The sequence below is a fragment of the Anopheles nili genome, chromosome 3, assembly GCF_943737925.1.
Source record: "Anopheles nili chromosome 3, idAnoNiliSN_F5_01, whole genome shotgun sequence".
Taxonomy (NCBI): Eukaryota; Metazoa; Arthropoda; class Insecta; order Diptera; family Culicidae; genus Anopheles; species Anopheles nili.
Window position 1 is genome coordinate 63048543 of NC_071292.1, and position 25166 is coordinate 63073708.

The 25166-nt window shown below is 43.4% G+C and overlaps 4 protein-coding genes across 4 annotated transcripts; 2 read left to right on the forward strand and 2 right to left on the reverse strand.

The window, feature by feature from the left end:
* Nucleotides 1-7520: 7520 nt before the first annotated feature.
* On the reverse strand, nt 7521-11923 carry LOC128726431 (zinc finger and SCAN domain-containing protein 2-like). The gene is made up of 9 exons (XM_053820240.1): nt 11816-11923; nt 10961-11119; nt 10196-10334; nt 10032-10109; nt 9728-9811; nt 9353-9436; nt 8923-9006; nt 8559-8642; nt 7521-7979 (listed from the first exon to the last, which is right to left on the reverse strand). Exons 1-9 carry the CDS (start codon nt 11828-11830, stop codon nt 7810-7812), a joined length of 897 nt encoding a protein of 298 aa, XP_053676215.1. The 5' UTR covers nt 11831-11923; the 3' UTR covers nt 7521-7809.
* A 1591-nt stretch (nt 11924-13514) lies between these two features.
* On the forward strand, nt 13515-14250 carry LOC128725889 (protein FAM136A). The gene is made up of 3 exons (XM_053819662.1): nt 13515-13621; nt 13717-13908; nt 13979-14250. Exons 1-3 carry the CDS (start codon nt 13535-13537, stop codon nt 14126-14128), a joined length of 429 nt encoding a protein of 142 aa, XP_053675637.1. The 5' UTR covers nt 13515-13534; the 3' UTR covers nt 14129-14250.
* A 371-nt stretch (nt 14251-14621) lies between these two features.
* Nucleotides 14622-16058, forward strand: LOC128727306 (retinol dehydrogenase 13-like). The gene is made up of 3 exons (XM_053821200.1): nt 14622-14698; nt 14775-15041; nt 15111-16058. Exons 1-3 carry the CDS (start codon nt 14622-14624, stop codon nt 15760-15762), a joined length of 996 nt encoding a protein of 331 aa, XP_053677175.1. The 3' UTR covers nt 15763-16058.
* Nucleotides 16059-16339: 281 nt separating this feature from the next.
* On the reverse strand, nt 16340-18698 carry LOC128727305 (dnaJ homolog subfamily A member 1). Its single transcript, XM_053821199.1, has one exon. The coding sequence runs from the start codon at nt 18530-18532 to the stop codon at nt 17333-17335; it is 1200 nt and encodes a 399-aa protein (XP_053677174.1). The 5' UTR covers nt 18533-18698; the 3' UTR covers nt 16340-17332.
* Nucleotides 18699-25166: the final 6468 nt, after the last annotated feature.

The following is a 25166-nucleotide window of genomic DNA, read 5'->3' on the forward strand; positions in this document are numbered from 1 at the left end:
AGACTATTTTTGATTAAGGTTCGAATTTTGCAATATACTTGCCGCTCGCTTTCAAAAGCTATAGCTGTAGCAAAATTTTCTTTTGAATGGCCATGATGCGTCCCGCTTTTTCCTTTCCTTTAGTTATTTCTCTACTGTTGCACTGTACACTTATAAATGTGGGAGGTTATAGCTTGATTCTGCTACTGTCAGAGGAAAAATCTTGGCCACGCGTTTAAGGAGAACTCTTCCAGTGCGGGCAGCTCCTTTCGATTGTATTCTACACCGGTCGGAGATGACCCATGTTTCACATTCATTCAACAGTCGTGGAAGCGCTTTCCAGTTAGAAGTACTACTTCCATTCGCTCATTTTGATCTCATGGCCAGATGGTGTCCGTCTGATTTAGGTGTCTCTTATAAGAAAATGTTTTTTGTTTTAGTTCTCATTCACCCCGAGAGTGCAGCTGTATCATTCAGAAAGGGATTTCTGTTGATAAATTATATCCGTATCCGTGTATTTCACATGTTTTGCGTGTGGTGATATTATGTAGCTTAGAAGTTTTCAGTGTAATTCTAGGTTCAAATGTAATTCAATCTTGAACTTACAAACTGTATATGTGCTACATAGTGGTAGACATTCATACTAAAAAAACTGTAGACTACAATCAATCTTTCGTTTAATCAGTGAAATACAAATACCAATCAAACAGTCCTGATGAATGAATAAGCAACTTTTGAAAAAAAAACTATGAAAGACTAAAACAAACAAAAACGAATATACTGTAATAACCTGCAATGTTTGAATTTCAATTTTAACATGCACGCTAGCAGCACGCGCTGCGGTAGAACTAAACAAGCGCATTCAACTATTACATACCAAGTGCCTCCAGCATCCAAGATGGAGCATATCTAACAGTTGGTGAGGTGATGGTGATAGAAAAGCGTTTCCCGCCGTCCTAGTGCGAGAAAGGCGAAACAATTGTACTACAACCGGAAGCCGTGAACAACAACAGCATGAGATTTAGGTTGTAGATTTTGGTAGTGGCGAATATGATAAGAGAGAATATGGCGCCCATATCGCAAGCGTGAGGCAACAGGCCTGCGCTGAAGAACTGTCACAGCTGTGCCATAACATATACTGAATTACATTGGAAGACATGCTGGTGAGACACAAGAGCCCATTATCCGCCAGCAAAAACGGAAAATAAAGCGTTTGAATCAACGAACAAACGAGCTGTAACCATCCCGTGCGACATCGGTGGTTGTCGCTATCAACACCGGCGCCTAGTACGGATATTCAACATTAAATCGCTACACATCTCTTACCGCTAAATGCTACAACTCTACCACTACTACATACTACTGCTAGTACTACTCCTGTCGATAATATCGTGTCAAATCGTGCTCAAACTGTGTTCGACACTTAACGGTTCGCTCCTGAGGTTTTCCTTTCGTAATTGTACAATATTCTATTACAAGGGGGTTAAACGTGTTCGCGTGCATGTGTTTTTACTGCTATGGGACCACCCCTCCGTTGGTAGCCTTTTTCAGAGGGCACACACATCTTACTACTAAATAGGAAGGACAAACACTCCATCATAACCCTTCTTGTTGTTGTTCTTCTTCTTCTTCCCCTGCAGTCTCTAAAAATCGTGCGTATCGCGTGTACTACAATCCTTCTTTTCATTCCCTCTCTCTCTATTTCTCTCTAGGACGCTCGAGGACGAAAGCTTCTAACGCTGGCGTCGATGCTAAAATTGTTGCAGTTGTGTACGATCTGGCGAGACTAGTATCGATGAGGAAATTGCCTGTCGCGGTTTGGCGAGGATGGTATTACTGAAGTAATCACGAAATCAACAGCCATTGGGGGAACACCGGGCTAATGGTACCGGTACGGAAAACTTGGAAAACAAAAAAACTATGATCGTTGCTCCACGTATCAAAGTTGCAATTGGTGCTTCTATGGAGGGGTTTGCTGCAAAACCCACCGGCGACGGGCGGATGACTACGATTTTCTGTCCGATCTCTATTTCTTTAGTTAAGCATAGCCCGATCCTGGGCATTCACTTTCTTATCCTTTCTTTCCTTTTGATCCTTTGATGCTCTCCCGCGATCAAATTCCTAGTCGGTGTTCCTAGCTGCATTGTTGCTTTCTCATTGTGCACGAGAACAAGAGAACTAGCCAATAATGGTATCACACGTATCTTTCTTGTATTAAGTCTTCCTTCGGCCTACTTACACTGCCCTCTCACCTTCCATGTAAATGATGCTCTTATTACATCCGGGTGCACTCCGAACTCTTCTCACATGCACAACTGATATGGATATAAAATAATTTTGTTAACCAGTTCGAGCTAAACAATCGAAAAACGACTCTTGCTAGAGCTAAAATCTGTGTTCTCTTTTATATAGTAATATTTATCACAACTGTTTATGTCGCATGCTTTTTTGCATTACTGTACAAGCAAGAATATTAAAAAAAAACATATAAACAACTCAACACTACACCGGGAAAAAATTGTCGAGAAGAAATGGATGAAAGCAACAACAAAAAAAATGATCCAAAAAATGTGGCACGCCTGATCCGCAGACCTGTCTGTATGGTCGGTCACCAACGCCGCCAGTACACTTTTGCGCCTTACACGCTCACCTACACTCTCTATCACACTAGTTCCTGTTCCTTATCGCGTGTGTCTCTAATTTCTATCGCTTTCCCTGTTCCTTTCTCTCGTGCCTCTACAACTCTAACTGCGTTACTTTATCACTGTTTCGCGACTATGGCGTCAAACTAGGTCTAGACGTTATTACTATTCTCAATTTTCGGCAACGCCAGCTTTCTGGCGTACTTTCAAAATACACAATCTGCGCCATATACACAAATACACACCAGAGACAAACACGCAACATGTTTCTGAAACATGCCTCAAAAGTATACAAATCGGCGACGTGAACCGCCCCTGTTGATGAATGATTGCTAGTCGCTCTCCTTGGAGAGGGATTACGGTATGGTACGGCGGTGTGTAATCCACCCTTAGTGTTTAACCAATATGTGTATACGCGCGCACTTGGCATATGCTTTTCAGGTTTGTTACTTGCTCTACATCCTCATCTGTGTTGCTACTTCACTTGCAGCTTTTTTCTCATTCATACACTGTCTCCTTTTTCCCTTTCATACACCTTCGCTTGATTCTTACATTTTCACTTCCTTGATTCGAAGTGTTTCAGATATACTGCTCCCGGCAGGCGGGAGGAGTGCCACGATGTAAGAAGCGAAACTAGTCCTAGTCTTAAAATCGTTACCAAGAATAATATGGTAATACAGTAGATGCTAATAAATGATGATGATATAAAAATAAACAGCACATCTTCCACCAAAAGCTGATGGAATTGCGGAAGGAAGGGGCTCCCACTAGTCCGGTTCCCGACCATCCGATGGCCCCCCCTTTCCTTTCCTCCTGAGTATTTGAAGAGAACGCGGTTATCCCCCTTGCGCGTTCCTGCTACGGTTGCTCGGTATTGTTTCCTGCGCGCACTTATACGACTTGGCGCGAGTTCCTGACTCGGCCCGATCCTTTTTGGGGAGTTCAGACGGATAACTCACCGCTTGCAGCAGCATCACAACCACCTCCAACGCCGCTGCCACCGCCTTCATCGTCCAGCTTCTCTGCTTTCACGACGAACGGCAACATTGGCATGGACATCGGCATAAGGGACGACACCGTGGCAGCCGACTGCGCCACTGTTGGATCAACAACAGCTGACGCTAGCGGCGGCCTGCCCGTGGCTCCCTTGCAGGCGCTCCATTATGTGCTGTGGTTGTTGTTGAACGGCGGAATGTGGAACAGCGGCGACAGTATCTTGTGCGATATGTTCGGCAGGTGCGAGATGTGCGGATGGTGGAAGTTCACCTGATGGTGCAGCTCACCGGATCCACCGTGGTCTTGTGGGTGCGGCAAGTGGGACGTTATCAGATGATGCGATAGCTGCTGCTGTAGGTGAATCGGCAGGTTGTGCTGTTGCTGCAACACCAGGTGCTGCTGGTGGTTGCCGATCGGTGAGAGTTGCTGCTGCTGCGGATGTCCTTGTTGCTGCTGCTGTTGTTGTTGCTGCTGCTGCTGATGCGCTTGCTGTTGAGCATGTGAGCCAGGATGCTGCACAAGACTGACACCCGGTGGTGTGTGTTGCTGCTGCGCGTGTGGATGTCCTGGCGGAATGACGGACAGGATGCCGCCGTTCGCCGACACGTGACCATGGTGTGAGTGAGCCGCCGACGGCGCTAGGTTGTGCGCGGTCACGTTCGATCCGACGGACGACGAAATAACCGAGGTAAGGATGGCCGATGGAATATGCATCGGAGTCGGGGGTTGTGACTGACTGACACTGATCCCGTTACCCGCATTGCTACCATTGCTGCCGTTCGGGGTGGTAATATGCTGCTGCATTCCCGAGCTGGAGCTCCCATCAATGTCGATCTCGCTCTTGATCGTTTCCAGTTTAACGTTGTGCTGCTGCACGCTGTTGATACCACACTGCCTAGTGTGCCGCTCGAATTCGATAATATCCTCAAACTGCATCTTGCACGTTTGGCAGCTGTAGAGAATTCTGGAACAAAATACAAATTATCAGTATCTCGAAGAGCGATGTTGATCATAATTTCAATGCACAAAACCAACACACAAACGGAAAAATTGTATGTATTATTGCTACTAACACTTACGCCATCACCTGCCCGTTTTGTTGCTCCTGCTTAATCGCCTGCTTCTGATGGCTCAGCAAATGCTTCTTCAAGTTCGAATACTGCGAGTAAGACTTCGTACACAACGGGCAAGTGTGCGGCCGAATGCCTAGGTGCACCATTTCGTGTTTCTTCAAGTTGGCATTTTGCGAGAAAGCCTTATCACAGCTTTTGCATTTGAACGGTTTTTCTCCTGAAGGTAAAATTAAAATGAAAAAACGTTATAATGATGCACTATTGAAATACAAGAAAGGCAGAGTAGTCGTAGCCTAGTTTGGTCCTACTTTTTTTACAAAAAATATTTAAAATAACTAAAAATGTAAAATACGTTAAAAATAAAATGATCATCAACGCACGAAAAATAGAAAGATACTTTGAGCAGATTACAGTACCACTCTACTAATCTATTCTTGTTTTAAAGTAGCAAAATAATTTATTTTTACAGATCATATCCTACACTACGACTCAGTTGGATGGCGCTTTGCGCACTTTGACAAACCTGGCACAGAAACTAAGAATAAAGCATCTAATCGATAGTGCATTTGGGTTACGTTACGAATGTACAACTAAGAGGAGGTTTTAGTTCAATTGAACTATAGTTAACGTGAATAACACATGTACTTAGTTACCCGTATGAAGCATCTGATGCTTGACCATGTTTGCCTGCTGAGCAAATGCTTTATCGCAAGTTGGACATTTGTATGGTTTGATTCCTGCACCCGGGTTCGATCGCGAAGGGGAGAAGGGCAACCGGATTCACCCGCGTGCATCCAGAGCAGCAGAACCAAAGGGAGCGCACCGAGAAATAGAAATACAAAATTAAAACACAAACAATCTCAATCGTTCAGCATCGGTTATCTGTGCCATTCGTATGCAGCGCATGCTGCTGCATACACAACGCTACACTACACAACATTAGCAAATAGGGTACAGAACGACAGCGAAAAATTAATAGGAAGTAGCACATCTTGTAAAAGGAGATAATAGTAATAGAAATAAAACGGGAAAAAAGTGTTTATTACCGCTGTGGAGCATCTGATGTTTGACCATGTTGGCCTGCTGGGCAAAGGCTTTATCGCAAACCGAGCATTTGTATGGTTTGATTCCTGGACAGGGTCGGAATTCGGGTTCACGGATCGCGTTTGTGCATTTCGCAGGAGCACATACACACACGCACACAAACATGGTTCGTGCGGTTTTTGTTTAAATATATCATTGCGGGTGTAATTTCGGTGCGTATTGAAAAACGTTCGCGATCGATCATAGAATGAGAACGAAAGAAAGGATATGAAACAATCGAAGAAAAAACGACAGAGCAGCAACAAAAAAGAAACGTCCTTCGTTAGCTTGCTGATTATCGGGGTGGGAGTGGCGGGATGACGATATGCAAATCTCGCCGCCCATCACCCGTGAGCCGTAGTGGGCGGAAATATTGAACGGAAGTTTCCACTGATCGGCACAGCAAGAAAGAAGGTAACGACAAATTAGGAAAAATTAATAAAATGTGTATTACCAGTATGGAGCATCTCGTGTTTGACCATGTTGGCCTGCTGCGCGAATGCCTTGCCACAGGTATTGCATTTGTACGGTTTTAAACCTAATAGACGAGAGAAGGAGCAAGTTTGATCGCTTTAGTGAACATTCACCGGGAAGAGCGCGTGTGAAGCAGGTGTAAGAGCGGTTCAGAAAAGGCAGATGTGAAGGGATCACCGAAACGAGTTACATGCGATGCTACGGGGCGGATTTGCAGGGATAGCACTTCCGGTATTGCACCATCTTAATGCTAAAGCAACGAAAAGAACGTCATATGGGAGGTGGGGATGTGTGCAATTGAGCAATGTTCTTTGTTTCAATTTTGATGCTAATACGTCATTTCTTTGTGAAAGTCTTGTGCTGTAGCTCTACCACCGCGAACCGGAACACCAGAAAAAAATGGGACCGCCTCGATCCCACCATACAAATTTCCTACTCGCGGTTGGATCCAATCGAAAGATACAACAAAATGAGCATGTGGTGCAAACAAATTCACATATTGCCTTATTCACATTTGAAACCTCCACTTTTATTCTTACTGTGATCGAGAATAACAGGAGGGGGCGCATGAGCGTGACGGGAGAGAAGGGGAAGGTGGTTGGAATCATAGATAAATGGGCTAACAATTACCGGTGTGAAGCATCTGATGTTTGACCATGTTGGCTTGCTGGGCAAACGCCTTATCGCAAGTACCGCACTTGTACGGCTTCAATCCTACGGGAAAAAATACAACAGAAGAGAATGGGAATCGCTCTTAGCACAAGGACCAACTAGGACTGGCGCACAGTCGCGGACAATTCTCACTTACCAGTGTGCAACATCTGATGCTTCATCATGTTAGCCTGCTGGGCAAATGCTTTGTCGCAGGTGGGACATTTGTACGGTTTGATACCTGCAAGACAAATCAAAACCGTAGTATATAATTTCAAACTTTAGGACGTCAGGTTTAAGCGGAGAGCTAATGAGATAGATGGCGATGATGTTTAAGGTATCAAGTGAATCTAGAAAACTTGGATCAATTTAAAACTCAAAAACATGATTTACGCTTATTTGCCTATGACATGGACTTCCCACCCCGTTGCATGTAGTTGTTTGGCATCAGTCATTTTTTCCTCTTGCATTTCTCAACATAGCAAAAACTACTGTTACGAAAAATTATACGGTTGTATGGTGCAGCGAAAAGAAATATTATAAAGTGTTCGACTCAATTCAAGGCAAATCAATTCCATGTTTTCGTTAGAAACTTTAGAACTATTTTATTATTCTTGGCCCAAAACTTTCAAATATTTACTAATATTTATGACCGTACAGTGGTGTTTCTCTCAAACGCCCTGGTTCATCTGATAGCATTATTCTTAATGATAAAATTCGTTAATCCTATTTGATAGCTCTATCTTGGATCGCTTTGCAAACATGTAGCAACATTTCACAAACAATGCTGAAGCCGGAAAAATACCTAGCTACTACTAGTTCTTCTCTAATCATTTTTTGTGTTTACTTTTCTGTAGTCTGTTCCATTGTACGTCTAACTTTTATGATCGGATGAATATTTGTAAAGACAGTTATAAAATATGATCGTGAAACTTTTTTTCGACGAATTCACTCAATATTACGGAGGGTGTTGGTGAATCAGAACGCGAACAATTACCGGTATGAAGCATCTCGTGTTTGACCATGTTGGCCTGCTGGGCGAATGCCTTGCCACAGGTGGAACATTTGTACGGCTTAACGCCTATCGTCACACGGCCGCAAAACGTGTCACCGCAAGGTGGGAAGGGCATCGTCGAATTTGGCAAACAAATTCGCGACCCAACCGCATGATGTACAAAGGAGAGCATCCCGGGGCGATTCGATGGGTAGCGATGCGGATGCGTTTGATGATTAGTTGTGGGGTTGATATATTTATTTATATATCGATTTGATGAAGGTGTCGTTGCCGTTTTGGATTTGGTTTTGTGTTTAATTTTTTATATATAATATTTGAGGCAACACGTGTACGCGCGGGCGTAGCAGACGAAGGGCAAGAGAAGACGCGCGCGTATAGCCAAGCGGTCGGAAAAGAGAAAAAGAGAAAATATTCACCGATCAGTGACATTAGATTTATGTGAAACATATATAGAAGAGAGCACGGAAACGGACAATGGATAGAGAAGGAAAAAAAATAATACATCAAAATTATGTAGGAGAACAACTGATTACAAGCGCTATGAATCTTTAACACAAAACTAACTTATTGTTCACACAAAAGCAAAACAAAAGATGATGGAATGATGGGGTTACTAAAAACTAGCATAAATAACTTCACTCTTACCTGTATGTAACATTTGATGTTTCACCATGTTGGCTTGTTGTGTGAAAGCTTTTTCACATACAGGACATTTGTACGGCTTTAGTCCTACAAATAACAAAAAGACAGACGTATGAGAAACTATCAACAGCGCATTCAAACGGTGGTCTGTATGATGTAAGTGTTGTCCTTTCATCCCTTTTTATACACTGCTATTACTATCAGAATGAACCAAACATAAAGTCATCAATACAAATTGTGACCAAACTGTGTAAATTTGTCATCACGATAATAGCAATGCAAGGGGTAACGCGTGGTTACGATCGTTGGCAACGATAAGTACAAGATACAACTTTGAGAATGAGATAAAAATGAATAAATTATTTACCAGTATGTAACATTTGATGCTTTATCATGTTGGCGTGTTGCGTAAATGCTTTTTCGCACACTGGACACTTGTAAGGCTTCAAACCTGCATGCTCACCACCACCATACGCAATAAAGACGATTCACACACGAATGATAACGATGTTTAGACGTCGGATATCGAGAAAAGAAGAAGAAATTGTACAGGAAAAATTTCATCAGAAGCTTGTTAATACAATTTTAACACACGCATTAATGCACTGTAGTACTCAATTAAAAAACGGAATAGAACCTTTAGATGGGTATAGACAATAGAAAAGATTTTAAACAAAGGATTGACATAATTATGATCGCTGCGTTATTTATCGATAATACGATTTATTAGAAATCAGTCAAGGAAATGGAAGCGTTAGCAAGAACGTAAAATAAAAGGTAATGAAAACCGCACAAACCTGTATGAAGCATTTGATGTTTGACCATATTTGCGTGTTGCGAAAATGCTTTCTCACACACTGGACATTTGTATGGTTTAAGTCCTGCAATTATACATAGTGAAAAAAAGATGTAGAGAAAAAAACATATAGAGGAACAAATAAACGATGCAAGAAAATATTGTTTTCAAAACATAATTAAAACACAAATTCAAATTTTTATCAAAATTTAAAAAGTTTTGCCCGCCTATTTTCTTTGTTAGCCACGTAACAAAAGTAAAAAAAATAAATAAATATACCTAGAAAGGTTCGAAAATAATTTCGACTAATGGCAGTAAATCGAAAACAAAAATTATTCTATTTATTACTAAGCAACACCAGCTCTTTTCAACTCACCCGTGTGAAGAAGTTGATGTTTCAACATGTTGGCCTGCTGTGTAAAGCATTTTTCACAGATCGGACACTTGAATGGTTTAAGTCCTGCAAAACAGACAGATGTATAATTAATTAATCAAAATGCATAACATCGTTCGTTAACTACTTTAGCCCCTTTAGAACTAATACATCTATCAGAATGAACCAAACTTATTGATGTCGTCAAAATATAATTATGACCATACTGTGAAAAATTGTCATCAGGAAGATGCACTGGACAGGACTGGTATTGGGGACTATTAGGACATTAGCTTAACCCACTTACCGTTGTGAACGAGATCATGTCGCTGAAGGTTGGCTAATTGAGTGAAGCCCTTGTTGCAAATCTGACACACAAAAGGACCTTTGGGGAGAGCACCGTTGAAAATGAAACCTCATAAATATCATCATCATAGCGCAGTACAATAAAAAATTGAACGATTTACTTACGTTCCCCGGTGTGGGCCTTCGTATGTTTCCACATTGAACTATGGCTGGGAAATTCCTTACTACAAATGTCACATTTAAACTTATTCTCCGTCAAATGTTTGGTCCGGTGCTGCTCCATTTCATCAACCGTATCAAAACGCTGCAATACAAAGAGACATTGTAAAACACAATTGGGTTTTGAGTACCATTCCGTACAACAAGTCATTATCAATGCCTTTTCTTAATGATCATATTAATAGACATCCTGATCAAATTTTGCTATGCTACAAAAACTTGAGAAAATGCCTTGCAAAGCCAAGTAGTCCTTTCTTCCCTAATTTCTCCTACCCACGCACCGTGTGAATGCAACAGGCGAAAAGGGAACTGTTCACACTGTTTTGGGAATGCCGTGGAAAGAAAAGGATTAAAATTGTTACGCCAACCCTCTATCGCTTCATGTCGACCTTTTTTTAGACTGTGTGGACAGTTTAGGCCGAAATGTACGAAAACGGGAGAGCAAGGAAACGCCGATGGATGAGCGTGAAAAGCGCAACAATGGATCAGTGAAACAGGTTTGTTATTTTTAAATCTCTTATACATTGCTTCTTCGGCTTCAAATATAAGCTTTGAGAGGCAGGATCAGTGGATATGCGGTGACGGTGAGAGCTGAGAAACCTCATGTTTGATATCGTTACATTTTATGGGGAAAGTGTAATTTTATGAGAAGTTCAAAAAGTTACAAAACAAAAACATGCGTAAAGGATGTTTTTTTTTAAGAGGACTTACCTTCCGACATTGTGGACATTTGATTTTGTTAAGATTTATTAGCGTATTGCCTAAGGACAAGGATACGATGAACGAATGCTTATTGTCAGGCAACGTCGGATCGTGCTGGAGCATTTCAGAACGGGTCAGCTCGATTACACCATCCTCGAATTGGGATTGCTAAAAAAATGAAGAAACAAATTTAGCAGAACCACACAAAACCACATGTAGTAAATTATCTGTGCTCATGCATATCCAACAAATGTAAGCAAGTCCTTGTAATAGCAATTTACTACTCAAAATATTAAACGAGATCGGGATCGACGAATGATGAAAAATACATCTGCGGCATTGCACCGAATAACTGTATTGTATTTTACAAACCCGTACAATTTTTTTTTACTTTCTCTATCACTATTATTATTTTAATATAATTAAGAAGACGCAGCCTCCATGGAATAATATTATGGTGTTTTTCAATGATCTTCATTCAAAGGTTAAATTTTCTCAACGCACACGCACACAAACCTAACCGTCTCTTCCTCTCGCAAACTCTCACTTAAAGATGAACACCACACATAGCCCAAGAGCGGGTTTCTCTTTTCAAGAGTTATTCTCTCTCAAAAACACGCGAAGCTCAACCTTTTTTACCGAAGCTGTCTTGTGTGGTCGAAAAACCGGAGCGGAGACGAAATAAAAAAATTGCTTTACAGCCGCCGCACGACAACGCGCGTTGCACGGCGGCGGAACGCACGTCGCACGGCGGAACCGGATGAATGTATTACCGATATGTCTGCCCGTTTCGCGAACAAAAGGTATTTCGCGAAAACCCAAACCCGACCCGCGGGGGAAGTTAGTATTGCACGCCATACTCACCAGCGGGTAGAACATGATGGCTGGCAAGCCGCCGTTAGAAAAGAACCTCGCGGTTCGTGACTTTCCGTCTGGAGCAAGCCCACGCGTCAAGCTGATCCGGAAGCAGCTCCCCTGCCTTGCCCTATGGTTGCTTTGACCAGCCTACTGGATCGCGTGTTGAGACGCACTGCTATGGGTATAGTCCAGGTGCGAACCACACTACAAATGCACTACTGTTTCGATAAAAACCACTGCTGTCCTGTTCGGCCTAGTCCCGTGCACCGACCGCTGCAGCACTAACTTTGGAAAGCGGAGTGGTTTCGTCGACGTCGTACAGGGGGAGCGGGGTGAGCGTGTTCCGCCGGGCAGATAATATGGCAAACCTCCCTTTATTCTGTCCCCGAACAATGATTGTGTCGGAAAAGGGGATGCGCTTTTGGCTCACCAAAGGCCGGGAAGTAGAACGAAAAAACTTAAAAACCCAAAAACCGAGATACCGGAGGAAAACCGAGCTTGCACTTCTTTCCTGCGTGGTGCACTGCTTCTTTTCTTCTTTTCGCAGTTCGCCGCTTTCCGAAAATTTGTCGCCGTCGCACAGATGGCTGACAGCCGGTTCAGTTACTTGACAGCACGTATTTCGAACTTAGCAAAATGTGGGATTTTATTATTTCTATTTAAAAAAGCTTTTAGACACAATATACAAACATTTCTTAAATTATGTTTTTTAAGCTCAAAAAAGTACTATACTATACATGTAATAGCGGATAGTAAGCTTTGTTGTTGTTGATTGTACGTGGCTGTTAACAATTCGGCAATCTAGTATCGATTCTGTTAACGATTTGCTTATTTTTAAACAAACATTTTTATCCTAATATTCATGCTATATTTTTGAACGGATTTCAGAACTGCATCATTTGCCAAATGAACTTTTATCCTAAAGTAAAATAATACCATATTCTTATCGAATAATTTTACTGTTAACTTACCAATATGCAGAAAGCTGCAGAATTTAAACAGAATTATCAAGCCAGAACACTCTTGAATATGATAATACATATCCACAACATAATAATACATATTGGATATACTAGCTTCTTTTATTTCAAAATATAATTCATTCGCATAGAGTGAAATAAAGCAGCATAGTAAGGTTTAACTGGTAATTAACTGATTTACACAAAAAAGCCTAGAGAATTTACATTTGGATTCTACGACCTTATCAGAAGCGTGTCAATAATGTAATACGCATCATACATGTTGAATATAACAATTCCTTTTATTTTGAAATTGGATTCAATAAAAATCATGCAAATGCTGTAATGAATAAAAAATGTAGTTTTTTTTCGAAATCAACTATTATGCATAGGGGTTCGGCACATGACGTCAGAGACGAAATCCGGTGTAGCACATTTTGACGTCCACGCTAAATGGTTGCCCACGTGGTAAATCGGAACAAACTGCACAGCATATGGCTGTAAATATGGCATGAAATGCAACAAATCGCGTCTTAAAAGCCGGATCTATAATTAGTTAGCGGATAATATCAAAAGCGGCAATCACAAAGCCGAAATTTAAAAAAAATAATCAGGATCAATTGTTTTCGCCTGTTTACATCATTACAGGCCCGGCTTTCGCTGAACGTGATGTAATGTATGTTGTCAAATGTGACAGCAACAAATCTGTGTAAAAGTTGTTGATTGTTTCCTCTCTAAAGGATAAATTTTCACAAAAAGCTGCAGAATGATTGAACAACAAAAGCAACGGATCGAAATGGAGATCACCAGACAGCTAGACGATCTTGACAAAAATGTGCTTCGGAAAATGCAAGTAAATATCCTCTACGTGCATTGCTACCGTCTTATCGGTTGGACGGATTTCGTAATGATGCAAGTGCCACAATAAACTGTTCTTTGTTAAACCAGGCGGATATGCACAACTGTGCGGCTAGATGCTGCAATGATATGGACTCCTCAATGGACACTGTGCAACAATGCGTTGAACGGTGTTCCGTACCTGCTCAACGTGCGCAACAGCACGTGGAATCAGAAATAAATTCCTTCAACAATCGTCTTCAACGCTGCGTCATGGATTGTAATGATACAATTAAAGATAAGGTACGGTTAGAACATCGCTATTCATTTTAAAACACATGAAACAGTGGAATCATATGCTTATTTTTTTCAGATGGGATCAAATCCTTCAGAGAGCGATATAGCGAAATATACTGCAGAATTTGAAAGGTGCGCGATCAAATGTGTTGATAAGCACGTTGCCATACTTCCAAACATGTTCTCTACTATGCGTAAAGTGCTGCAAAGTCGATCGTCATCATAAACGTAAACCTCCATAAAGATCTTTATACCAGCTGCGCATTTTTACAATCGAGTCATTGCATGGTAAAGCAATATTGGTATAGCATCTCACGTTGTTAGCATTTGTATAGAAATTTCAACGTAAAAATGTATAATTGATGTGGAAAGATACAGTGTAAAACACGTAAAATTGCATTTTTCTTTCTCAAAGAAATATTTAAACAATCCCAAACGATCAGTGCGCATTTATTTGACTTTAAAAGTTACTTTCTGAACGTATAAATTCAATTTGAAGTATATATCAGGAATTCAACTACTGTCAACTAATTGACGGTCATGTATGACAATTTGTTACATCGGATTCTGTAATCTTGCAGTTGGCAGCACGGGTTGATTCAAATGTGGGAGATGTAAACAAAAAAAATCGATTTTAATACAATTTCTTGTAACACTAACGACCGGTTAAATATGCAGTAGATCTATAACAGATATACCACTTTCAAAATTGCTTAACAATGTCTATCTTCCGGAATAAAGTTGTTGTCGCGACTAGTGCCATCGGCACCGCGATCGGTGGAATCTTTTTGCTAAAGTATGTGATTTTGGGGGATTTTCGTTGGTTGTACATGAAAGATCTTAAACAAAAAATGTATATGGTTTATTCACAGAGATCGTATGCAAGGCGCTACCTTCCAGAAAGGTGACATACGAGCCGATGGAAAGGTGGTCATCGTCACCGGTGCAAATACTGGAATTGGAAAGGAAACCGCCCATGCGCTAGCTCGGCGAGGCGCACATGTTTACATGGCATGTCGTGATATGAAAAAGTGCGAAGAAGCTCGAATGGATATTGTGCTAGACACTAGAAATCCCCAGGTTTACTGCCGGGAGTGTGATCTAGCATCAATGCAGTCCATTCGTAAATTCGTGAAACAGTGAGCATCGCTTAGATCTTGCTGATTATCGACCATTATGTAATGTATCCATTAATGGCCTATTTGTAGATTCAAAGCCGAACAGCAACGCCTAGACATACTCGTCAATAATGCCGGTGTGATGCGTTGCCCACGCATGCTGACCAAAGAAGGTATCGAAATGCAACTGGGCGTCAATCACATGGGTCACTTTTTGCTGACTAATCTGCTGCTGGATACGCTCAAGCTGAGCGCCCCCAGCCGCATCGTAGTTGTCTCCAGCTTAGCCCACACTCGTGGCCAAATGGCACTGGATGATTTGAACAGTGCAAAATCCTACGACGAAGCAAAGGCGTACGAACAAAGCAAGCTAGCGAACGTGTTGTTTACGCGCGAACTCGCCCGCCGTCTCGAGGGAACAGGTGTAACCGTAAATTCGCTGCATCCTGGTATTGTTGATACGGAGCTGATGCGCCACATGGGTATTTTCAATAGCTGGTTTTCGGGAATCTTTGTGAAGCCGTTTGTATGGCCATTTCTAAAATCTCCGGTCTATGGAGCGCAGACTACGCTGTATGCTGCTCTCGATCCGGATCTGGAAAAGGTTAGTGGGCAGTACTTTAGCGATTGCGCTCCGAAGGAAGTGGCCGAGCAAGCGAAGGACGATCGCGTGGCGAAGTGGCTGTGGGCCGTTAGCGAGAAGTGGACGGGCACGCTAACGGGAACTGCTGCAGTTTCCTGACAGCGGATTCTTCGTATGAATAACGATAAGGATATTGTTATTTTTACGACAGACCAGCAACCTAACCCTCAGTCCAATAGATCAAATTAAATTATGCCCAATAGCAGACGCGTGGTAAATTATGCTAAAATCTATCTAGTCGCATCGATTCTGTAGTAGTATGGTTGCTGGTTTTTCCACAGTAGGAATGCGTACAGTTACGTCTTAGCCTGAAATGTTTAATCGATTGTATTTCACTGCCTTTTCCCACTTAAACATGAGGTATGTCAATGCAAATAATAAAAAAGCAATGCAAATTCAACGTCGTAATTTGCTGGGTTTGTTTCATTTTTTTTTCGTCGGTCAGAATAGGCAATTGCTATGCATTGTTCGCTGACGTTCGGATGACACTAGACAAAGCGCAAAAAGGAAAAAAAACCCTACTCTCAAATAGTAGATGCAGTGATTATATCACTGATGTATAAGCTGCAAATTTTTCTTACACAGCAACGCCTGACCCTAGAAACGTACCCGATAGCGAATAAAACTCACGATGACTAAGCAAACAGACACGCAACATGGCTCTTTGTTATTTTCTTTTTTTGCTACATGAAGTTTTATTTCGTTCCTTTCATACGAAACACGTACAGGAAAATATCGAATGTATAGTACTACACACACATTGCCTGCAGCAGGGAAATTGGTAAAACTAAAAATAATGTTAGACTCGCGCAAACTACGTTTCCACATACATGGGGATGCCGAGAGCCAGAATGGGATGCAGGAAGGTCAAGGTCGGATGATTATAATTATTCTCTGGGAAGTTGCTTCACCCTTCCTTTATCTCATCATATCCTCCAGCAATTGCCTTTCCACAAAACTTCCAATCCGTTTTAATAATGTAAAATATCCTACCGTTCCGCTCTGTGGGTTGTTTTGCATCGCGGCCCAAAGCCAAATAATGGTGCACTGCGGTGCAGTAGTAGAGTAACGTAAAGCGATTATATTCTGTCTACTTGCAGCAAGGTTATAAAGTAGGGTGCATCTCTCTTTCGTGGCGCATCGCACCGATCTACTAATGCCCGCGCAATTCATCGTCGTAAAGCAGTGCCAATTCCTTCCCTGACCATACCCTTCCACCCTCTGCGGTAGTCGGCCTTCGAGATATCACTTTCTACTATCGACACCTCCCAGAAGAGGGGGTGATTACCTGGTTCTCATTTCGCAGTAAGTTCACAATGCTTTTTTTTTGATTGGGTTGTGTGTTACTTTAATCCGGATTGATGTGCTAATAATTTATTGTAATGAATTGCAAGAAAAAAGTACAAGCACGTACCCGTACTGTTTCTTACTAGGTTCTGTTCTTGATTTTCATGGTTGCTCTTAGAAAACTGAAAATTTGTTCTTTTTTTTATCAATCCAATATGGTTCCTGTTCACCTATAGTTTTCCCCCCCCTTTCCAACGCAACGTTTCTCTCTCCCATGCTGCTACCGAGCGCTGTGCGCAGATACAAACACACGGCGTCCGAGCGGAATAGAAAGCGACGTCGAAGCGACGCCCCTAGTGTTATGATGCTGTGGGCGAACGACTTAGCTCGTGGCGCACTGCTGGATCCTTATACCAGGAGTTCCGCCATCCTCCTCGTCCTCATCGTAGGCATTCTTGTATTCGTTGCGGGCCTCTTGCTCCGTATTCAGATCGACCATGTGAACCATTTCAACGTCCAGCGGTAGTTCCTCGATGTGCTTCGGGGGCAGGTACTGTTCCAACAGTTTCGCTGCATCTGCCGGCAGTGAGTCCGGAAACTCGACCCTGAACTGGATGATCAATCGTCCTTTCTCGAATGGGTTCTTCCATTGCGGCATGCCCTCATCCTGGATGCACTTAAGGGACTCGTGTTTGATGACCTCTCCCGGCATGGCGTGGATGACCAGGCTGCGTTTGTCCAACGTAGTGATGACCTTCTGGAAACCGCACAGCGCCTCCGACAGATCCAGCCGCATGTCCATGACCAGGTCCATTCCGGCGCGCTTGAAGATCGAGTGACGCTTCTCCTCGAGGGCTATCACAATGTCGCCCGGCTGCAGGCCCGGTTCCTGATCGCCCTCTCCACTGAAAACGATCTTCTGTCCTCCGCGCATACCCTTCTCGATGTGGACGTCCAGTATCTTCTTGTCACGCACCTTCTTCTGGCCGTCGCACTTCTTGCATTTATGTCTCTCTTCGATTATCTCGCCCTGTCCTTGGCAAGTGCGGCAAGCTACCCTGTTCTGCTGCATGAACCCGGGCATGATGGTCTGCACTTTGGTGACTATACCGGTGCCATCGCAGTGGGCACACTTCTGTACGGAGCCCCTCTTTCCGCCGATTCCGTCGCATCCATCACAGATGACGTGCTTCGCCAAGGACAGCTTCCGGGTGGCGCCACTGTAAAGCTCTTCCAACGACACGGTCAATCGATGCACCAAATCGCGCCCGCGCTGCTCTCTCCTTCCGCCCATGCCCCCGTTAATGATCATGTCGAAAATGTCCATCGGGCTGTGGAATCCTCCACCACCCGCACCACCCTGCTTGATGGCCGTCTCGCCACCCTCGTCGTAGATGGCTTTCTTTTCCGGGTCCGAGAGCACCTCATACGCCATGGAAATTTGCTTGAAACGCTCACCCTCGTTGGGATTTTTGTCGGGGTGGTACTTCATCGCAAGCTTTCTGTACGCCTTCTTCAAGTCTTCCGGGGAGCAGCCAGGCTTCACGCCAAGCACATCGTAGAATCCCGTTTCCTTCACCATTTTTACTCACTCTCGGTTTTTTCCGTTTGATACTATTTCTGACGAATTAATTTCTTCTCGATTTGCACTAGCAGCAGCTGCAACCGCGCGGACGACTTGTTCAGGAAACGGACGACGAAATTTTCGCAGAAATGGACACACACGGGTTTTGTTCGTGTCTCGTCGTTTTTTCTCTCTTCTCGAATTTTCGAGCAACGATGAGCAAAGTTCTATGAATTGAGCAAAAATGAGCAAATTATGAAAGAAACGATCCAGTCCGGAACCATGGCTCCATCGTAATAGCGGAACAGTACGTAATTAATTATTTGAACAATAAATCGTCCTACGGTTGTAGCCAAACTGCTGTAAAACATGTTTAAAACAATCAATATATGTTTTTTAAACGTATTTATTAAAACTGGACTTAGATGAATTTCATTTGCAAAGGAATAATTTGAACTACATTCGTGATAACTGAATATAGAAATTGGAAGCTGATATTGCATAGAGCTTCTGTTCTTTGACTACTGAAACTAATATTACATTAGTGTCTGATATTTTTTGCCACATACCTATAAATTTAACACCGAGTAGGCTCGATGTACAACCAGCAATGCGAAGAAATCTCTATTGACTTTCCACCTCGAATCTGTTCATAAGGATCCTTCGACGACCATTAGAAAAAAGCCAACATCATAAATTTATAAAAGACTAATTGATTTAAAATTATTGTTTAGTGAAATGTAAGCGTAATGTATATGAACCCATAATTAATACGTATGCAAAGCTTGTGTGCGGTAGTAAGGTTTAAATAAGTCCACATGCATGTGATAGGAAGTTGTTTGAATGAAATGTTTCTAAATTATTCGTACCAAAAATGCACTAAGTGATCCTGTTCATAACTAAATATACAAGAATGATGTGTTAAAACAAATATATTCGTAGTAATTATATTTTTCTAATAACTATTAATTCCTAGTTGTTCCGCTCGCGAGATGGAGCATGTGTTTTGTGTAGGAGCTATTATCTCATATGTTGCTCAATTTTAACCCAACAACTATAAACACAATTTTGTTCGAAACAATTGTAAAACTAATTGAAGATAAAGTTACAAAATTGTGCGCACATATTAACAATATCGTCATCCTCTTCTAAAACAAATGATTATGTATCATGCAATAATTGTAATAAATATTATCGAAAAAAATCGTAATCAAATTCAAAAACAATATCTTCGACCACGTGTTCTATGCATGCATAGAAAATATATTGATTTTTTAATTCAAATTTTTATCTAACTTTCTTACATCCTACATTGATAGTAAGTAAAATTTTGGAGCTTTTATATTTGACAAGTTTTTGCATAAAATACGTTTACCATATATTTCTATATTGAGTTGTATTACCATGTCCATTCATTCAAGAAACGGATGAAATATTTCAAAATTATTTTTTTTCAATTTTAAAAGATTTATCAATAGATGCAAAATTGTTCATTGAAATTTCACGGAAAAATTTAGCGTTGTTTTTATGTAACGAACATAAGCTTCAGCATGAAAATTATTATTTGTTTATGCTATTAATTTTTGTTGTCTGTACTTTCGAAAATAAACTTTGAAACGCATGAAATATTTCATACACTTCTTTTGCGCCAACATTGTCGGTCACAGCATGCATGTTCAAACCATTAATAATGCAATTGCAAACGTAATTTAATTCAGCATGAATAATTCTTAATTTCTACAGAAATAAAACACATCGCAGGACATCTTCAGTGCACATAGTAAACGGTAAATTTTCATTTGATTCATTTTTTTATACCCGCTAATTGCTGTATTAAAACAATTAACCATGTCCATCTATCAGTATATGTTCTGTTCTCAAATATAATTTTGATCGATTTTTCGCTATAGTTGCCATCATTTTGTATCGCCGCAGATATACCTGTTATACAAATTTCCGATTCAGCCTACCTTTCCGATTTATTCCCAATCCTAAAGCTGGCACCTACATCAGCGGTTTGTTATCGCTAGTGTTGCCGTGGGGCGTTCCTCGTTTTTCATAGAGCTGCCTCGACGGCCTGCCTTCCTTTTCTGCCTTGTTTGTCCCGCGGACGCCAGCATGAGCCGCCATTGAACCGGTTTCGGTGTGCTCATCAGCTTGAGAATGTGTGCGCGAGAAGAAGAATGCGACCTTACCGAGTTCGCGGATGCGACCGTTGAAAAGGTCACCAAGGACGTTTGAAATTCTGGTTTTCACCTAGGCTTCTGCGAGGGCGAAATGAGGGGCGGGGGGGGGGGGAGGGTGCGAGGGAAGTGACGATGGACAGAGGAAGAGGGTCAGAGCCAGCAAGAATCTTTCCGAGCCCCATCATTAAAATGAAGCAATTTCCCATCCCCCAAAAAGGATTCGGGTTCTTGCACGCTGAGCCCGTAGGCGATCGTTGGTTATGGTTGGTTTCTGACGATTGGCTCGATCTGCCGAGCGTGCTAGGTTTTCGTGCTGCGATAATCAATTTATTGTGCTTCATTAGGCTCCACATTTGTTATCGGTGTTTTGGCGGGAGTTTCAGGTGTTCTAAATGCTCGTTGAGGCACAGTTTTTTAGCAAACAAATTGAGAGTTTTTTATGTTTAGCATCAACAATTTTTACCCTTTTCACTCAACACTGAAGAGGCAATGTTGAGCCGCACAATTTGCCTCTCGTACTACTTGGCGTAAACTTCCCGTCGTCTAGATGCTGCACAACATTTAATTAGTCCCACCGTCGAGGCATCCACGCCAAACATGATTCTCGGTCGGTTTTTAGCACACACCGGCTATTAATGCTAAGTGATGGCCATCTCCCCGCCGACCAGCCTCTGTCGGAAGCTCGCAGGCCTATAAATATAGCCTTCCAGGCTCATCAAACCGAAACCGATCGATCGGTTCGATCGCTTAGCCAGCTGAGGCTGCTGAGGCTGACGTTTCAGGCTTCAGCCTGATATCAGCGTGCCCACCGAGACGTACGCACAAACAAAAGCCCCAATCGTTCGCGGGCACGTCCGGGGAGGGGAACGAGCAGAAGACATGCGAACACCGGGTGACAGACAAAAATTTCGATCCGGGTTATGGCGCCAGACCTGATTCGACTTTTGGCGACAGTCGGCGCGAAGGTTCGTCTTCGCCAGGCGCCGGACGTAACGGGCCAGGGCAGGACGCACGATCGACCGTTCTTCTGGCCGTTCGGTTGATGCTGCTCGATCGAGATTACGACCACGAGCGAGATGCAAGATGGCGACGCAGCGGTGGAGATTGACATTTTTCGACCAAATTGAGCCCCCCTTTTTTGAACGAACCGTGAAGGGGTGGGCGATCTTCGGGCTTCGGGGGGAGGGGCACGTGATCGAGCCCATCACCCCCACCCGAGTGGGCTATCCAAAAATGCTGGTAGCGCTTGAAATAATGTCGTTTTTCGATGAGTTCTCGACGCGACGGGTGATCTTTTGAGTTTAATGATGGAATTTCTCACCTCCCCCAATGAGATGCAGCACGCTTTTGGGAATCGGCTCGGCGAGTTGTAGCGATTAGTGCGCGATAAGATTGTATCGCATGTGGGGTACGGATGTGGTTTCAAACAAACAAACAAAAAAATGGAAGAACTTGATGACATTTCAGTAGAGCCCCCCAGACTGGAGCCATTGCTTCCGAGATGCCAGAGGGTTGATCGATCGAGCTTGGCTACTTTGAGCTCTCTTGACAAGCACTTCACGTGAAGATCAAGTGCATTTCGCTCGGTTTTTGGAAGAGATTTACTCCAACTCTACGCGAAAACAAAAACATATGGCACGATCGAGCGCATTTCGTACCGTCAAAAACGTCAAATTTTCTTTAGGCAACAGAAAGAAGCTTCTGCCCGAAACGACTCCACGCTTCTCTACCAGAATGGCGATATCATCTTAGCGTCGTCGCTTGTTGCTTTTTTGTTGTTGTATCCACCCATCTTCCTGGCACGGTCCGAAATCGCGCCGCATCCTAGGCAATATATTTGCAAACGGCCTTGATCGTTGGAATTTCTTTGGACACCTCGCCTGCCCACTTTGGCAAATCTGCGATCGTTCGCTTCCCGGGCGCCCCCAGCTCGAACAATGAACCGGCCAAATGCTAAAAGTCGCATCGAGAGGGGTGGTGTGTGTGTGTGTGTTTTCATCTGGGGGAATTTGGCTGGCGATACAACCCTCCCATCTCACCCCTTCTCTCTCTCTCACACACACACTGCCGACGGAGTGATCTTCGCTCGCTGATCTACACTCTGCTGCAGAGCGAACGCACCCTCGCGACCGTCGCGATCATCTCGAATAGATTAAGAGGGACTTTCCCCGCGTCCCAAAGAATGGGTGATGAGGGGAAGCCACACACACACACACACACGCGGGCACCACGACCGATCGTGCCCGAAAATGTCCATGTTCCGTTTGGTTTTGCGCAAAAATCTTCGCTCGCCCGCTCGCTTGAGCCGTTTGCCGGTGAAAAGGCATACGGTCGAGTGCGAGTTGTAGGCCCGCGTGTTGGAGTAGTGATTACCATAAAAATTTTCTTGTTATTCAAATGAGAACTCCTGCCGGACCCGGTGGACCGTCAGGCGGGTGCGCACGTACATGCGCGCGTGCACACATGTGCGATCGATGCGATCGCCACATACGCCGGTGATAAGCGGCCGGTTCGAGTGGTGCCAGGACGCGGATGCGACGCATTTTTGGAATTCCAACCCTCGGGGTTGGTTTGGGGTTGGTTTCTTTATCTTTTTTTTTTTGCTGGCAAGTTATACGGCACTGCTGGCAGCTGAACCGTGCTGTGACATCGACTTGCGGGTTGTCATTTGACCTATTGCGAGCTGGCGAGATATGCTTCTAGATCGTTGCACATCGTAAGAGAGAGAGAGAGAGCGTTGTGATCGAGATGCGGATGTGTAGAATAAAAAAAAAGCCCGATGTAAAACTGCCCAAAGCTCGCCGGAGGAGGTCGATCCGGTAGCTGAGGTGATTGCAATTCTACGAAGCGCTAGACGAGCTGCCAGACACGGTGCGCTGATTGATTGTTGTGTGTTTCCCGAGAAGCTGCTGCTGCTTCGACCATGGGAAAGCTGCGGCTATGGTTGCGAGCAGCAGTTGACCTATCTCAATTTGCGTAATACACCCCACGGGCCACCCACACCCACGGTGGGGCCACAGTTTTTCCCGCACGCTCATCTGGTGTGAATCGGGTGGCAGGTTTTTAAGGGTGGTAGTTTGTCTCGCGCCACCGATTGTGATCAGCGTGGAGTGGAACTGTAACTAGCGCTCGTGCATTGTGGAATAAACCTAATGGCACATGTACGGGGTGTAATCGTTTCCCTCGCCTGCGTCGTTCGTACGACTGCGAACCATGCGATGGAGGTGTGACGGTTCTCGCCCTGTTCTCGAATGCGAGAACGTTTGCTTTTGATGAGCCGTTTTTTTTTAGGTGGAAAACAAGCACAAGTTTGGAACTCAGCGCATGGTGCTTCTGCTTCTCCGTTGCATTACTGACACCGGCCCAGAGGTACTTCATTATTATCTCCGGTACGATCGGCTCGATCCTGAGCACATGCACGGGTGGATGATGGATGGACCCCAAATCGTTGGTTCTGACTTGCAAATGAAGCGGATGTAGCCGGACCATTAGCGGATTTTACCGGTGGGAAACGTTCATTAAAGCGCACATTTTAATCGTTTTCACAAGAAACCACGCCACGCAGTTCCGGCTCCAGTGGAGTGGTCCTGTGGCACTTTTTTTCCCTTTTAGCATCAGCGGACCGCAATCGAATGATGCCGCAACTTTACGTCCATTATGGATTAGCTTTTCTTTTTTTTTTCTTCAAATTATCTACTGCGCACCGTATGTGACCCTTCTTCCGGCAGCAGAATGAGGCTGTCTGGTTTTGGCCTCGCGACGTGGTGGTTGGTGTAGCAGGTGAATTTGTTGGTAGCGCTTTTCGATCACAACCGCTTAACAGGACGTGCAGCAGTACCTTGGGGTTGATCTGCATGCGATACCAGTTTTCCCCCGGTGCCAGATGCTCGGTCGACTGGTTTTTTGAGTTTTTACCCACTGGGGGACGCCGTGTAGCCGGCTGCATGTTTTGTTAATCAAATTTGGAGATGCTACACGCTGACCGAACAGCCCAGGCGCGCTTTTATGGGGCTAGATAAAGCGTAGCGATCGGTTCCTTAGAATGGCATAACACATAAATCATGGCGCTGGGGAGGAATGTTGCTTTCGATATTTGTTGTCTTGGACTGTGGTGTTTTAAGCGCAACTGCTCACATGGCAAAGGTTCGAGATTTGAAATATATTTGTGTATCATTATTTGTCGAACAAGTTTCGCACAATCCAAATGCCAGCAGTGCGTGTTTTAAAGCCTAGAAAACAATTCGCAAACGTGCACTAATGGCTCTGCTGTTCCGCACAGGTGTTATCGGGTCTTAAATCTCGTGACTTATGGGCTTTTTTGCTGGGTTTTTACGTCGTCACTGTGAAGGCGCTTCGTGAAGCAGGAAACGATCGCTTTCGAGCCAAGCGAGAACCCGGAAGTACGCCTTCCAAAGAAACGAACGCGATTACTTGAAATGAACCAATCGAATGTGGGGGGCGTGAAA